Raw genomic sequence first — 14,816 nt, 5'->3', positions numbered from 1 at the left:
CAGTGATGCGAAAGGTGACAGCTTTTATGTTTTAGGAAATGTTGATTATAAAAACAAGTATTTTGAGAATAAAATATTTCTGCAATCAAAACACTTATCCAGTAATATATATTATATTACTAAAAATAATTAAAGAGGAACAAATTTAAAAATATTCTGAAAAACGGAAGTTTATAACGCCTATCCCAAAGAAAACAAAGCCGGAAATGAAAATTACCACTCGAATTTTCGTCATAGTTTTTCAAAGTGTATAAAAAGATGGTTTAAAAATAGTTTCATCGGAGGTTACAATTCTTAAATTATTTCAAGCCTACTTACCGCATTTTATTAAAAGCAACAAGCGTAACATATAATTAAGTTTTATTTACAAGCGAAATTTTAACAAATAAATAATCAAATGTAATACAATTTGTAACAATACATATTTAACTAGTTTTGGTATGGATCTACGAGCTTCTTCCTTCAAAATTTTCTATAGAATTTATTACAAAATCGTAAAGATCTTCAATTTGTTGAGCTAATTTATCTGGGAAAAAAGAGAAACATTAATTTCCATTAAATCAGTTCATTAAAACACCTTACCCTTATCTGTTTCTACAAATTTACTTTCCATTCCATCGCTCTCGCTAGATCCTGACATCATATCGTCCTTGAAAATATTCTTCAGCTTTGGCAAAACCAAAAGCAGGAAAATCAAGCCAATAAACTTGACAATTTTCTTGAATATCAAGAGCTTCAGCAGTATCTTTCCAAGTGTATATAAGTTGATCTTGGACTTTAGTTTTTCCAGAAAAGACTCGTGCGAATGGTAGGGCATAGGGGGAGCTGGCTTATAAAAGGGTGGAGGTGGTGGGCCATACGAAGGATATCCCGGGGGCGGTCCATATTCAGGAGGAGGAGGAAGATAGTTGTTGTTCGGAGGGGGCAGGTAGTTGTTGTTTGGAGGTGGATTATATTGGTATCCATTATTCGGGGGCAGGTACTCCGGTGCGGGGGTGGCTGGAGGTAGGTAGCTGTTGCTCGGTGGAGAGCTGTAGCTGTAGCCTCCATTGTCGTTGCCTAATAAAAATCAAATAGTTAAATTACAATAATTTTAGAAATTATTAGGTCCAAGTTTCTGGACTGTTTAAGCGCCCCATGTCTAGAATATCTTATTCAGTTCTCTTTGCATTTTCTTAAGTAGTTTCGTAGATAATCCTTTCTTTACTTCATCCATCTCTTGGCGTAATTCAGAATCACAAAAAGAATCCTTCAAAAATAAGTTTATTTTATACATTTTAATACATAGGTACACAATAGAACTTTTATATATCCGGTATGGGGGCTAAATTTGGTTTTCATTTTTAACATTAGAACTCGTAATTTGGTTCACATATTTCTCAAATCCTTTTGTAAATCACGCACCGAAATCCAAAGAATTCGAATTTTGGATATCCCCGGAGTAGCTATCCGCAAGGCAACCACAAATGCAGGAAGCGCATATCAGAACGGCGAAGTATTTATTACGCATTTTTTCGATCGCGCTGAGATATGAGTTAAACGGTTCCTAAAAGTACAATAAACGGTTTTCTTGACGACCGTCTCTTTATAAATTTCGACTCGAAAACATTGTTGCAAAGAAAATATCTGCCCGACGCATGTATGTGCAAGTATTTATAACTGCCATTGCTTTTCCCCCGTAAGGTTTGGCCCCTATAGCCATAGGGCATATATGCAGCGTTGAGTTGAAGTTGAATCACTTGTGTATTCTTGCAAGAAATGCTACTGTCTCACGTGCTGTTCAGTATTCATGCTACGTGCAATCGCTTGGATTGTGTTGAAGATTTCGAAAGAGACGCAAAAAGTTCAATACAACTTTCACTACCCAACTTTCAAAAAGCCTGAAAATAGCAACCGCCTATATAGTATTTGCGAGTTTGAGTTTGGGGTTTAGGGTTTCGACTATTTTTTTGACAAAGTGGTAAACTCGTTTGGTGGGAATTAACGATTTGCATAAGTGACCCAGATTGATGACATTTCAGCCAAGTGTTACGAAGGCAATACTTGGAAAGACTTTGAGAAGATTTTAAAGTCTTGACCATCGTTGTTTTCATATTCAAAGTATTCCAATAGAAATGTGACACATGTAGTTGGTATGCACCATAGTAATTAATACTTTAGTGTCGCCGGATATGATCATAATATAGTCAACGGATCTTCAGCTTGGTTAATGGGCCACCACACAGCTTGAATGCGAAATGTATTTATTAGTTTTTAATTGAAGGTACACTGGAAAATTACTAATTTATTGATAAAATCCATATTGGTACTTAAATCTACTTTAATTATTATATATTACTGCTTTTAATTAACCACTTTAAAGTCGTGATGAAAAAGCCCAAGATGAAAAATCAACAAAGTGTTGTATAAATTGACCTATTCTGGTCTTGGTTATTTTGCTTGTATTTATTTATCTAGTTCCACTAAATTAGATTTGCATCATGTAATCTTTGGTGTTATATGTCTTGTCTATAGAAATATAACAACAAAGTTAGCAACTATAATCAAATTCATATTTAAGACAAAAAATATCTTGTTATATAAATATGATTTCAAATATTTTAAAAACGTATTTGAACTTTGGGGAATATTCCGATTCCACTGTTCCGCAATTCACCCCTCCTATTTTGACGCGCATTGCGTTTGAATATTTAAAAATCCCCCAATTTTCGGCAGGCAGTACGGTCTTACTACGCCTTGACTCAATTAGTATTTACAATTGGAACGCTGATAAAAAGTGAATAAAATTGTTGCATCGCAGGCGAAAGTGGGATCAAATGGACTCGGCACAGGGAGACGGGAACTGCACGGATGTGTTTCTGGTCACGGCGAACGTTGGCAGCCTCTTCGAGGACGTACGTAGAGCCGTGAAATGGATGTGCCATGTCCATAGGGCTAGGAAGTATACATGTTTACGTACGGCCCCCCATACATACACGATGCGTAAATCGCATATTTATGTATGGACCACCGACATAAATATGTATATCCGAATCCGTGTTTCCAAACAAATTGGTATTCCGTACGCCCGCCCCCCCATAATCGAATTTCCAATAAACTTTGCAGCCGGAGAGGCTACTGCAGCTATGGCTCCACGAATTCCTCGCCAAGATATCGCACGTACAGCCCCGTTTTCTGGCCCTCCACCTCCAGGAAGTAGGCGGGAAGACCTACGAGAAGTCCATGGAGTACGTGCAGGAGTTCATCAGGTGCCTCTGCGATGCCCCCGAAATGGGAGACTTCACCTGCGTTCACATCTTCATGGACGAGGATTTCAAGTCAGCCGAACACTTTACGGTGGGTGAATCGTGTTTCTAGGTCAATCGGGCACATCGACAAAAGATTCGGATGAGATGAGGCAAAGGCCTACGGAAAACACTCGTTCAATTAAAAGTATACCGAAAATGTTTCAGAACTTTAATTAAGTGACTGGGCTTAGTCATGAAGCATGAGTTTGTTTTCCATTCATCACAGAACCGCCATTTCCGTGGTTCCCAAAAACTCGTACGCAAAAATACACACAGCTGTGTTCAAAATTATAGGGTTTTGAAAAAACCAAAGCTCAATACTATATGGCTATTTTTAATATTTTCAACATGTTGTTTTTTTATTTCTTTTTTAGGCCCTTGGAAGTCTCTACTTTGTCCATAAGGATGTTGCTTCCTTGAAAATATGGAATTTCCTAACCCACAGTTGGGAAGAAAGTCTTCAAGATGTTAAAGATAAACATATCTATTCCGGAAATATTGAAACCATTGCCACCAAGGAAAAGTCCAAATTCCCACAGCATTTCTTTCCGGAGGTAAGTTTTAAGAGTATTACTAAGTATGACTAAAGGAGATTAAAACTTGTCCTATATATGAATCAGTGTAAATGGTCCCGAAAAGGTTTTATGCGAACACGCTGGGAAATCAATGGCACAGTCATCGATCTAGTCAACATTCACTTATTCCATGATGCTTCCAATTTGGCAGCATGCGAAAATTTTCCATCCGTTTATTGTAAGACTCGGAGAAGAGCCTTAGTTCATACCATTGAAAGGTAATGTTAATTATAGTTATCTAAAAATAATATTAACTTGACCACCTATAAACAGGTTCCATTTGGACGAGCAGAATGGCACTGTGCCATTTTTCCTCTTTGGGGATTTTAATTTTAGATGTGACACTGAAGGCGTTGTGAAAGTAAGTTTACTATCTAAATTAGCCAACAGAAATATAATAAATATTCTTTCATAGGAATTAACTGAAAACTTGACCCCTCATCGCGTTCAAAATGTCAAGAATGAGAACGATAAGATCCATTATCGGAACTCAACTGGAAACAACGTACTTACCGTTGGTAAAAAAGAATTTAGTCATGCCGACCATCAACTTAAGTTCAAAGAAGACTGGGTAAATACATACAAGTTTCTGTTACAAAGTTCGATGACTAATATGGGCTTTTTCAGCTAAAGAAATTTGACAGAGAGCTGGAGCCACTTAAAGACGTCCTAGTCGAATATCCCATTAAGTTCGTTCCGTCATATCCCTTCGAAGAAGACCCAGAAATGCCCACCGACTACATGTCTACTCGCTGCCCGGCTTGGTGCGATAGGATTTTAATGAGTCCCCAAGTCCATGAGATAATTAGGAGCGATGATTGGACATATGGAATGATCGGTGAAGCAGTCTGCATGGGCGACCACAAGGTAATGTTACTAACAAACCTTTAAACATTTGTTCTCTATTTAAATAACTACAGGAGCAATCTAAAATTACTTACAAATCTCGATTGCCTTCAACCTTTGCACCACTTTTGATAAATATTCTTGCTCTTCGCTATTAGAGGCTTCGTATTGTTTCCAAATGTCTTACACAAACAGGCTGTTTCTAATTCTGCTTCCATTCCTAACAACAATGTTTTCCCTCGGCATGGTGTCGCTTAGTCCACTTGTAGTGCGCTTACTATACCCACTTAAAATGATTGTAAATCTCTGAGGAACTTGAAAACCATAAACAAACTAGGAAAGAATCTTTGTAAATTACCACTTCACAATTTCAGATGCATCTGCAAGGATATTTAGAGGCTTCGGTTTATCGAAGTTAGTTTAAACCAAGTTGTTAATTACGTAGTAATTCAGAATTAAAGATACGGTTAGTCAAGATCATAGGAAACTCATATGTATAAACCATTTGCAATGGTATTTTCTACTTCAATCGGTCTAATAAATATTATCTCTTCTTTTTTGTCATGTAGCCTGTTTACTTAACTGTCCGTCTTAAACCAAACAAAGGTACTTATAGATCTTGTGATTGCAACTACACGAATACTTACGCCAAACCCAACGACATCTCAACATCACCTCTGCCCGCAGTCAAACTGAAATACTGTCCCTACTCAAATAAGCTCTTTGAGGATATAGCGACCAGTTCACAGTTGATAAATGGCACGGAGGCTCGCAATGAGTACAATTCCCTGAAAATTAGTCAAGACGAGGAGGCGAGCAAAACGACTTCCTCGAATTTCCCGAATATTAGTATTAACATTATTGATTCCGATAATATTTGCATGTGCTTGTGCGCACACCTGTCTACCAATAGTTTGCTGCAGTTTGACGACTGCAACCGAACTGGCGAAGCCATTTGTCCCATGTGCCGGAACATAATCAAACGGCAGCCCGTGGCGCATCGCTATAAACTGCTTTCCAAGCGGCTGATGCTAACGCAGGATATAATAATTAACCGCATAGATACGCAGCACTTGAGCACGGACTCGGAGCGTCTGTACGAAGATCCCTACACCCCGGAGAGCACTGAGTCTCACTCGCCGTATCCGGAGGTCACCAGCTCGTGCACCTCCACCTCGAGCAGTTCGCGCAGTCCTCTGGAAAGCAGATTAGCGCCAGACAGGATAGCAGAGGGTAAACCTAGCGATTCAGATATATCGCCCTGCCCGGAGGTGGCTAATCCAATTGTGGAAAAACCCTCCAGGGGCACCGTAACTCCCGGCCAGCTGAAGTCACGGCTGGAGAACCTAAAGCGCTTATCCATCAAAGACGAAGTCGAGAACGAAGACACAGTTGATGAGGCGGGAGTGGGTGATGTTGAACCAGTTGACGCTGTTTGCTCCCCAAAAGCTGCTTCATCGCGCACAAAACGCAGCTCTAGTGTTACTCCTATGTGTTGTACTATCCACTAATATCAGTTTTTTGTTATTTTGATTTATATTTCGTTGATAAGAGAAGTATTTTAAAGCCGGCGATTAAAATACCGCTTGTTAAAACGCTATGCATTATTTTATACTTATTTTATGTAGTAAGATTCTTAAATTTATTTCTATCTGCATGCGGATTTACCAAAAAATACGGCTATGTTTAATTCCTAGCTTCAATAATTTGTTGTTATTTATGCAATTATTTTAAGTAATTGAAATCTCTAATCTCTGCATCTTTGAAACTCACTTTAATATTACCGTAGAAAATCTTCCAATAATTTGTATAAAAGTCCGAAGGTAAAAACGTCGTGGCATACAACCTTTTTACATCGACCTGTACCAAATGCTGAAAGCACACTCTATCTTTGAATTTACATTGTGTAAATACATATTTCTGTAGAGCTACTGGAATCATTTGTAAATATCTCGAGCGATTGTAGTTTTAACTTGTAATTTTTGTGCAATTTAAAAGCCATATCGAAATCTCTTATACCAATTTTATGTAATCTGTTCCTTTTCGCAGTAGCAGCGATCAGCTTAAGCCCGTATTTGAATCTGTGTTTTAATTATGTATATTGTTTATTATGTGTTCGTCTTATTTTAGAAAATAAATTACGTTTTTTTACCTCACTTGTCTTCTTTTCTTTTCATTTGTACTTTTTTGGGCGAAAGCGTAAATCTTTTTCAGTTTTTTTTCACTCCTAACATCAAAGTTGCTGGCCGATCAAAAATGTGGATTACAGATCGGCTTGCAGCCCAGTTCTGAATGCCTCCAAATCCTGTAATATTATATTTGTATTCTTTTAGGCCCATCGGATCCCACTGAAGTTTCTCAGTTGCCGGAGAGCCTGGCGAACTTGGTGAATCAAGCGCTGAACGACGACAGCCTGTGGATGGAGCAGTCTGTGGTGGACGATTCAAGTGCATCCAACAGCTCCGTGGCCAAATCGCGCTATATCTTGATGAAGAAGGGAGCCACAAGTCCGTGCAAGGAAGCCCCCGACGAAGCCGGGGCTTTGGCCATCAAGAGCGACGGTCTCGACACCGAAAGTGCAATGCTGCTTAAGGAAACTACCGTCTAAGAGCTTCAGATCTATCAATTTATGCCAGCTGAGCCAATAACTTGTAACGTGTGGTTTTGTGTTATGTACCTGTTATGTTAAACGCGTCCAATACGAGCTATTTATTTGTCACACCGCCAAGACATTTGGGAAGCAGTCGCAGTAATAAAATATACATACGTGGTAGATGCATTTATTTCAGAAAAACGTTCAAAAGATGAAAGGAATTAAACCGGGTATTCAAAACACAGATCCACACACGCATTAAGACTACGGCTAGACGACTATTCGATGAGTTTTTTGGCTTTGAAGTATCTGCGGAGGTACAGAACTTGCCACGTCGCCAAACCCAGAAGACAGCACATACTGAAGATGCTGAAGAACAGGACGCGGCTGTTGGTTTTCTCTGTGGGAAAGAAGGGTGCATAGATTAGATGGGTTTGTAAGAGATTGAAACATTGTACACACCATTGGTATCGCGCATTTCCTCCTCCCGCTTGCGCATAAGGACGAAATCTCGCACAATGGAGTCGGAAAGGTCCTCCAAACGCTTAAGATCAACTTCCAGGGGCTTCAGCTTGGCGGCCTCCCCAATCTGTTTTAGAGCAAAGCAATGAAAAGTAAATTAAGTGATAAGAAAATGCGGCTTTTGTGAACTTACGCCTTCGTAGCTTTTGGTCTCCACACCCTTTTTCGTCAGGAGTGATACTTCCTGAACAACACCGCGTTGATCTGTGGAGACGACAAAGAATATAATTAATATGACGAATTTATCAGTTTGAAGATTTCATAAATATATAAACTTTTCGTTGTTCTGATTATAGAAACATAAATTGTTATACTCTAACATAAGAACTTTAAGTACGATGAATAAAACCGTATAGTAGGTGAAAAAACATAAAAATTCACCGGGTAGCTTTTGAACGCTAGGTTTTCATTTTTTAAATATAACCATAATGTGACGTGTGTTTTTGTGTGTACATATGACATGTAATGATCATAACTAGCCCATAACTTACGTGCAGGCACTTTGGATATGAAGCAGATCTCGTAGGCGTCGTACACCTCGGACATAAAGCTGAATTTTCCCTTGGTGATGTGCTCCTTCTGCGACAGGATGTGTCCCTTGGTGTCGCGAGCCTGTTGGACGTAAAACCCCAGTTAAATCCATTGGAAAATGCATATATCAAGAGGAAAACTCACTATATAGTCGATGATTTGACCGGGCACGTCGGTCACCTCGTACTCGCCCATCACCAGTTGGTTCGCCTGGATGTCTTCCTTGAGGCACTTCTGGGTGTTCGGCGTCAGCTTGAACATCACGGCGTGGCCGCTCCAGGCACAGGCCATCAGAAGGCACACGATAAAAGCCGCCCTCGCCATAGCTCACAATTTAAATCAAATAAAATCTACGGCTGACAAAGATGAGGTGGCTACTTTCTAGAGCTGGGACGATATCGATAGTTTTTTTAAGTGGAGCCCTGGTATGTTTGTCGTTTGGTATTTAATGCTTAAAAATACCAAGAGATGCAATTTTTGTTTGAAATTCTTATAAAAAATATGATTTTTATGAGTTATAATGCCTATTATAAGTGTTTTAAACTTTTCCCACATAAATTTCCCCAAACGATATTCAAACCGATAGCCGTTAATCTAGTGTTGTCAACGCCGCTTTTGTATCCGCAACGCCGTTGCTGAAAATAAGCGGCTTCGGAAGCGTTAAGAATTTTATCAGTGTATTGGTTAATGTGCGTGTGGTGTCAGTGTATGTGGTTCTTTAAGTAAAAAATATATCGGAGTTTATAAAAACTTTTAAGCAACAAATTCTGCCTGCCTTGTGTTTTTATATCATTTATTTTAAAAGGGGTAATATAGCGGCACCCTGCGAACCGAATCGGCACCGCAATACTAAGCCATTTCCTATTTGCAGGCAAAAAGTGCAGCAAATGTCAGGCGTGGATCAGGTAATTGTATTTTGCATACACACATATGTACATATGCTCGGTTCGATTTATGTCGGGATTTCAGCAGGAAGATTTTCGCGTTTAAATCGCGCTCTTTGTGTACATCGCAATGGTGGATATATATAGTATAGTACATGCATAATAATAATGTTATTAACCTGCGGTGTGTTTTTGTTTCAGATGAAAATACCAGGAAACACAGGTATATAACCTACCACCACAGACAGAGAGCGTTTTCCTATAGACAGGAACTACTCTTCGACAGCGACAACCCGACTTTCGATCGTATTTCTTGCTTAATGTGCGGTTTTAATGCGATTTTCTCTGTTTACCATGCCCCATAATGTAGCTAAATCGGTCGAGGAGCGCAATATACCATGGAGCCAGCAAGTCGATGAGGCCTCTTACGAAAATCTATCCTCTCCCACTCACGATGAAGTCGTCTCTGGTGAGTTTCTGACCATAAAACTTCTTAGTTTCCGAACCATCTAACTTTTCCCATTGATAACGATTTCCCCCCCACACACAAGTCAATGAAAATGCAATGCAATTCCAATATCCGCCGTTTAACTTTAAGGAGAATTGCAACACTCCATGGAATAATATGAACAAGGGCCGAAAAGCAAACGCCAACCATGGTATGTATAGTTGTTTTTACCCAGTACTCGTACCCGTAACCAGTGTGTAATCGTTCTCGCTAACTGGTTTTTCGACTCTGCGAATATGCATAGGTCGGTGCATCGGGAAGTCGATTAGTCCGATTAGCTTCCGATTGGATTCACTTGGGTCTTATATCTCTAACTTAATCGCCTCAAATATTCATATCATATCACAGATCGTCAAATCAAGATCAAGATAAAGTGGCTTTAAGCTACGGTCTACTGATTATAAATAGTTTAGTATACATTCAAGCGTGTAGAATTTCATTTCCGGGAAGCACAAGCCCAGTTTCTAAAGTTGAAATGAAATATTTTAAAAGATTTTTGCAAAGATTGATGAGGAAAAATACCCTCACTTTAAGAATGAACTTCCCGTTACTATGAAACCGAAATATTTTAGGAGCAAAATAACGTACGTACCCATAAAATTTTAATTTTAAAACAAAATTTCTAACACTGGCTTCCATTATTTACTATTAGCAAAGTTACTGCACACCAGTATCTGTAGGGGTCGAAATAATATTAATAATCAATCTGGAAGCTCTCCATATCAACATTACCTTTGCCTTCAAGATATCCTCAGCCCAATCCTCTGCAGCCATATTTTTTATAGCAGTGGTCAAGACCTTTTGGAGGTTTTCAGCCTGCTTCTTGAAGATGTAGATTATTTCGTGGGTGGTGGCGTTCGGCTGCTGGGCGCACCAGCACTCCATGTTGGTGACCAGGCCCAAGGAGGCGTACGGGATGCCGGCCTCCTTGGCCAAAACGGCCTCGGGACACAGAGTCATGCTCAGCAGGTCGGCGCCCCACTTGCGGAACATATTGTTCTCGGCAACGGTTGAGTAACGAGGTCCTTCGAGGGTGAGGACAGTGCCACTGGATCGGGTGGGGAAGTCCAGCTCCTTGGCGGCATTTAGGAGGTGCTGCCTGGTGCGTTCGCAAAAGGTGGGATTCATGGGCACATGGCAGACGCCCAAAGGACTGCCCACAGCTCCATCGTAGAAGGTCTGAGCCCGCCGCGTCGTACAATCGATCACATCGTCGGGCACTACCAAGTGTCCTGGCTGGAAGTTGTCCCTCAGGGAGCTAAACGTGTTGGTCACTAGGATGTGGGTGCAGCCCATCTTACGCATGGCCCACACATTGGCCCTGTAGTTAATGTTACTCGGCATGATGTCGTGGTTTCGGCCATTTCGCGACAGGAGGGACACATTCACGCCTTCTATCTGCCCGTCGATGATCACATCGGATGGTTTTCCAAATGGCGTGCACACAGCATACTCCATGCGCTCTGCCAAATAGATGGGCTTGTCCAGATTGGCTTCTCCAATTATGCCGATTTTGATCGGGATGGTGTCCCTTTCCAGTTCGCTCTGTACCTCCAAATTCTCCTCCATTGCAAACGTAAATTTTGATAATTTTCTTAAAATCTGTCTGCCTAAAAGTGAAATAAAAAACAAAATGTAATTTCCAGTTGCTTTGCCTCCTTAAATTTGTAATAATGCATTTTCACCCACAGATAACGCAAGTTTCTTATGGTATTTCAAGAAGAAGGTCCTTAAGGATGTGTAAATTTGTTTTAAGATCATTAACCATAAATCTAGCAGAGTGCAAAATATGGATAAGTTTATTGTAATTTTATTGTGATGATAACACTATTTTAAAGAGGATACTGATGTATTATTGTACGCAATATTTTTAGATTCATATAAAAGACATGGACATAGTATTCCCAACAACACACGACGCGATGAGCACCAAGTAAACCCTTGGAATTCCAGAAAACCAGCAGCACAGGTACATGAATATAAATAATACATATAATTTAATTAAGAAATTTGTATTCTTATTAACAAATATTTATTTCTTTAGTCGATTAGAAATGAGAACGATCACCCAAAGCTGGACAACAGAACAAGCGATGAAGCACAAAATCAAGAAGTTGTCGCCGCACCCAAGAAGACAACCTGGGCCTCTATTGCCTCCCAGCCGGCCAAACTAACATCCAGAGTGAGTACTTCCGGCACCCTTGTACACCGATCGAATGCATTCATATCCTGGTATCCTCGTACACAGGCAGCGTCCATCACTTCCAACAATAAGAAAAAGGGTCCCGGCATGCCACCACCACCAATGGTTCCAGGAAAGCACAATTTAGATGTTAACGTATGGGACTTGCCGAACAATAAACCTCCTCCTGTACCTTCTCCCCCCTCGCCGATTGACTTGGGCTATTCTGACTTGAGTTCTGACTTTTCGATATCGGGCAACACAGCAGCAGCACCGCCATTGGGCGCACGAACCGAGAAGGTTCACAAGGACACGGAGAACTTCCAGAAGTACGAACACAAGGGCGGCTTGGGCAGCAACAATAACTTCAGCAGAGCCAAGGTTTCGCCCACAGGCCCGGTTCGTAGGAATCTGGGACCCCAGCCGCCTGTCACAGGCCACCATGCAGCCCCTCGTCCAGCGACCAATGCAGGTCCACCCTTTGGGCCACCCAACAACAGGCGGCACGAGGGTGTGCCCCATCCAAACCGAAACTCCGAGCGCTCGGGCAACTACTCCAGTTTCCGCAGCAGCGAGTTTGAGAATGCTTCTAAGTTCGAATACCGGGACGAGAACCAATCACGACCGGTGGAAGCCACATCTGCAACCGAGGAGGTGCCTGTCGACCCGCAACTTCTGTTGGACGAGTTAAAAGACAAAAACAATTACAACCCGAAAGTGGTGGACTTGAACAAAGCCACGGCAGCCAGGTAAGTTTACTATATATCTCTTTATTCTGTAGCTCCATTCTAATTATCATTTTAACCCTCTCAGGTTCTTTGTCATCAAATCGTATTCCGAGGATGATATCCACCGCAGTATAAAGTATGAGATTTGGTGCTCAACCGACCATGGCAACAAGAGATTGGACGACGCCTTTAAGGAGCGCCACAAAGAGGGCGGCAACATCATGCTGTTCTTCTCGGTAAATGGATCTGGCCATTTCTGCGGCATGGCACAAATGATGACGGCGGTCGACTACAACTCAACGTCGAGCGTCTGGTCGCAGGACAAGTGGAGGGGCAAGTTCAAGGTGAAATGGATATATGTGAAAGATGTGCCTAATGGTAAACTGCGCCACATTCGACTGGAGAACAATGAGAATAAGTCGGTGACGAACTCGCGGGATACCCAGGAAGTACCTAACGACAAAGGAATCGAGGTGCTCCAGATCTTGCACTCGTACAACCACTCAACGTCCATATTCGATGACTTCTTCCACTACGAAAAGAAGCAGGAAGAAGAGGTCTCCTCCAAGCGTCCGCCAATGCATGTTCCCGATGGAAACAACCAAGTGCCGGCCCCACTTGCCCGCAGTTTCAATCGCCAGGCGGACGACAAGGACAGGGATCGGGATCGCGATCGCGATGGTCGTGGTGGCATGTCACAAAAACACTTCAGCGCTGGAGGAGGAGCCGGTTTCCGTAATCCAGGTCACAGGGGCGGCCCCGGAAGTAGCGGCGGCTCTCACAACAACTACAGCGAGTATCGTCGGGGCTTCGACATCCAGAAATCAGGCGGCGACTATCAGTTTAAGGACCGAGACGGCCAGGACTTCGACAGAGAAAATGACTTTGGAGCCCACTACGGATCCAATAACCGAAAAAATGAATATCAACAGAACAATACGAACAAGGCCAGGTTAAAAACCCGCGATCGAGATTTCAGTACTGAACAAATTAAAATCGGCGTGCGCTTCAAGGTGGGCTTGTCCGCCTCTAAGGATTTGCCAAGAGTGAGTCTCTAGCTGGTCGTTGACGATGATTTCGTTAAATAATTCCATTGTTTCCATTGCAGGACACCGACAAGGATAAAATGCGAAGCAATGAATATTCATAAATATAATGAGCTGCGGTAGAATTCTTTTTTAAATGATATTGAATGGACTCCCACAATCCGTTGAATTGCTTAGAGACGATTAATTTTAATTTTTAGATTTTTTAACCATTGCGTGTACAAGATAAAATCCCGATTCATGAAGAACATATAAAACAAACATGTGGGAACTAGGATTAATGATTAAAATATGATAACATTTTTACGTAATTATTTATTACAATATTTATATAAATCTATTGACGCTCACATTGAACAGTTCATAAAAAATTAATGATCGATTTTGCCGATATATACAACATTTATAAACACCAAGGAGTCTGCTTCAGCCATTCCTTGTAGTTGCACTGTAACAATTTATACAACTTATTTGAATCTAAAGTGTACACGACTTATGTATGTATAATATAATTAAAGTAACCAATCCATCATTTACTCATTGACTAAATTATCAGCATCTCTTAATATAAATGCGCTATTTGTAAGAGATTGAGCGAAGATTTCCCTTCCAACAAGCATAAAATAGTATTTTCGAAATAATACTTACACGTCAAGCAATATGGGCCGAATATTATTACTTTCACAGCGCTATCCAATAATTATACGTTAGTGGAAGACTGAAACAGTATAATAAAAATAGAGTCATGTACGTAACAAAATTAAACCCTGCAAAAAAGATGCAAACATAAAGCGAACTCATAATCTAAAATGCAAAAGACTTATTTGATTAAAGAGCTATTATTTGTAGTTTAAGGAAACATTAAAAAGTTTGGTCAAAATCAAAAGAAACTCAAGGACTAGATTTGGTTTACGGATTTTATGGAACACCAAGTAATGGTAATTAATTCGAAGGTATATAAAAAAGGGTCTACGGAAGTTCTTATGTATATCTTAAATGGATAAAACTGGTAAGTAATTAGTTGGGATTAGATAAATCATAATTAAAATTTTGGCGATTTCTTGCAAGTTTAATTTTCGATAAAATACAAATTTTATTTACGTTTTTTAATGAT

General features: G+C 40.5%; 5 protein-coding genes across 8 annotated transcripts; 2 read left to right on the top strand and 3 right to left on the bottom strand.

The window, feature by feature from the left end:
- Window positions 1-446: 446 nt before the first annotated feature.
- On the bottom strand, window positions 447-1,542 carry LOC119562896. Its single transcript, XM_037876015.1, has 3 exons — window positions 1,405-1,542; window positions 583-1,059; window positions 447-526 (listed from the first exon to the last, which is right to left on the bottom strand). Exons 1-3 carry the CDS (start codon window positions 1,508-1,510, stop codon window positions 447-449), a joined length of 663 nt encoding a protein of 220 aa, XP_037731943.1. The 5' UTR covers window positions 1,511-1,542.
- Window positions 1,543-2,713: 1,171 nt separating this feature from the next.
- On the top strand, window positions 2,714-7,481 carry LOC119546924 (inositol polyphosphate-5-phosphatase A). Of its 4 annotated transcripts, none has more exons than XM_037853582.1 (9): window positions 2,714-2,894; window positions 3,106-3,336; window positions 3,662-3,841; window positions 3,908-4,080; window positions 4,136-4,223; window positions 4,278-4,433; window positions 4,490-4,729; window positions 5,278-6,205; window positions 7,042-7,481. In XM_037853582.1, exons 1-9 carry the CDS (start codon window positions 2,817-2,819, stop codon window positions 7,314-7,316), a joined length of 2,349 nt encoding a protein of 782 aa, XP_037709510.1. In that variant the 5' UTR covers window positions 2,714-2,816; the 3' UTR covers window positions 7,317-7,481. The 4 variants fall into 4 exon arrangements, with proteins under 4 accessions (XP_037709510.1, XP_037709488.1, XP_037709496.1 ...); XM_037853560.1 differs by having other exon boundaries at window positions 2,719-2,894; window positions 5,278-5,314; XM_037853568.1 differs by lacking the exon at window positions 5,278-6,205 and having other exon boundaries at window positions 2,720-2,894; window positions 7,042-7,248.
- Window positions 7,473-8,741, bottom strand: LOC119546958 (transmembrane emp24 domain-containing protein bai). The gene is made up of 5 exons (XM_037853605.1): window positions 8,499-8,741; window positions 8,315-8,435; window positions 7,957-8,027; window positions 7,764-7,890; window positions 7,473-7,701 (listed from the first exon to the last, which is right to left on the bottom strand). The coding sequence occupies exons 1-5, from the start codon at window positions 8,676-8,678 to the stop codon at window positions 7,580-7,582; spliced, it is 621 nt and encodes a 206-aa protein (XP_037709533.1). The 5' UTR covers window positions 8,679-8,741; the 3' UTR covers window positions 7,473-7,579.
- On the bottom strand, window positions 8,687-11,368 carry LOC119546950 (purine nucleoside phosphorylase). Its single transcript, XM_037853594.1, has 3 exons — window positions 10,479-11,368; window positions 10,339-10,420; window positions 8,687-8,741 (listed from the first exon to the last, which is right to left on the bottom strand). The coding sequence occupies exons 1-2, from the start codon at window positions 11,313-11,315 to the stop codon at window positions 10,385-10,387; spliced, it is 873 nt and encodes a 290-aa protein (XP_037709522.1). The 5' UTR covers window positions 11,316-11,368; the 3' UTR covers window positions 8,687-8,741; window positions 10,339-10,384.
- Window positions 9,024-14,238, top strand: LOC119546915 (YTH domain-containing family protein). Its single transcript, XM_037853548.1, has 10 exons — window positions 9,024-9,161; window positions 9,226-9,259; window positions 9,440-9,461; window positions 9,609-9,707; window positions 9,790-9,897; window positions 11,621-11,715; window positions 11,791-11,928; window positions 11,995-12,677; window positions 12,742-13,702; window positions 13,765-14,238. Exons 2-10 carry the CDS (start codon window positions 9,242-9,244, stop codon window positions 13,804-13,806), a joined length of 2,166 nt encoding a protein of 721 aa, XP_037709476.1. The 5' UTR covers window positions 9,024-9,161; window positions 9,226-9,241; the 3' UTR covers window positions 13,807-14,238.
- The last annotated feature ends 578 nt before the right edge of the window (window positions 14,239-14,816 follow it).

The sequence above is a fragment of the Drosophila subpulchrella genome, chromosome 3R, assembly GCF_014743375.2.
Source record: "Drosophila subpulchrella strain 33 F10 #4 breed RU33 chromosome 3R, RU_Dsub_v1.1 Primary Assembly, whole genome shotgun sequence".
NCBI classification, from domain to species: Eukaryota; Metazoa; Arthropoda; class Insecta; order Diptera; family Drosophilidae; genus Drosophila; species Drosophila subpulchrella.
The sequence above is the reverse complement of the archived record's forward strand: the minus strand, read 5'-3'. Positions and strand labels throughout refer to the sequence as shown.

Bases quoted from the DNA above. Each gene is read 5' to 3' on its own strand.
- LOC119562896 (XM_037876015.1), bottom strand. From the start codon at position 1,510: ATGCGTAATAAATACTTCGCCGTTCTGATATGCGCTTCCTGCATTTGT. The intron at 1,060-1,404 runs GTGCGTGATTTA...GATTTTTATTAG, and splicing joins TTCGAATTCTTTGGATTTCG to GCAACGACAATGGAGGCTAC. The intron at 527-582 runs GTAAGGTGTTTT...CTTTTTTCCCAG, and splicing joins ATTTGTAGAAACAGATAAGG to ATAAATTAGCTCAACAAATT.
- LOC119546950 (XM_037853594.1), bottom strand. From the start codon at position 11,315: ATGGAGGAGAATTTGGAGGTACAGAGCGAACTGGAAAGGGACACCATC. The intron at 10,421-10,478 runs GTAATGTTGATA...CGACCCCTACAG, and splicing joins AGGATATCTTGAAGGCAAAG to ATACTGGTGTGCAGTAACTT.
- LOC119546958 (XM_037853605.1), bottom strand. From the start codon at position 8,678: ATGGCGAGGGCGGCTTTTATCGTGTGCCTTCTGATGGCCTGTGCCTGG. The intron at 7,891-7,956 runs GTAAGTTCACAA...GCTCTAAAACAG, and splicing joins AGACCAAAAGCTACGAAGGC to ATTGGGGAGGCCGCCAAGCT. The intron at 7,702-7,763 runs GTGTGTACAATG...TCTTTCCCACAG, and splicing joins GGAAATGCGCGATACCAATG to AGAAAACCAACAGCCGCGTC.
- LOC119546924 (XM_037853582.1), top strand. From the start codon at position 2,817: ATGGACTCGGCACAGGGAGACGGGAACTGCACGGATGTGTTTCTGGTC. The intron at 2,895-3,105 runs GTACGTAGAGCC...TAAACTTTGCAG, and splicing joins TTGGCAGCCTCTTCGAGGAC to CCGGAGAGGCTACTGCAGCT. The intron at 3,337-3,661 runs GTGGGTGAATCG...TTTCTTTTTTAG, and splicing joins AGTCAGCCGAACACTTTACG to GCCCTTGGAAGTCTCTACTT.
- LOC119546915 (XM_037853548.1), top strand. The intron at 9,708-9,789 runs GTGAGTTTCTGA...CCCACACACAAG, and splicing joins TCACGATGAAGTCGTCTCTG to TCAATGAAAATGCAATGCAA. The intron at 12,678-12,741 runs GTAAGTTTACTA...TAACCCTCTCAG, and splicing joins AACAAAGCCACGGCAGCCAG to GTTCTTTGTCATCAAATCGT.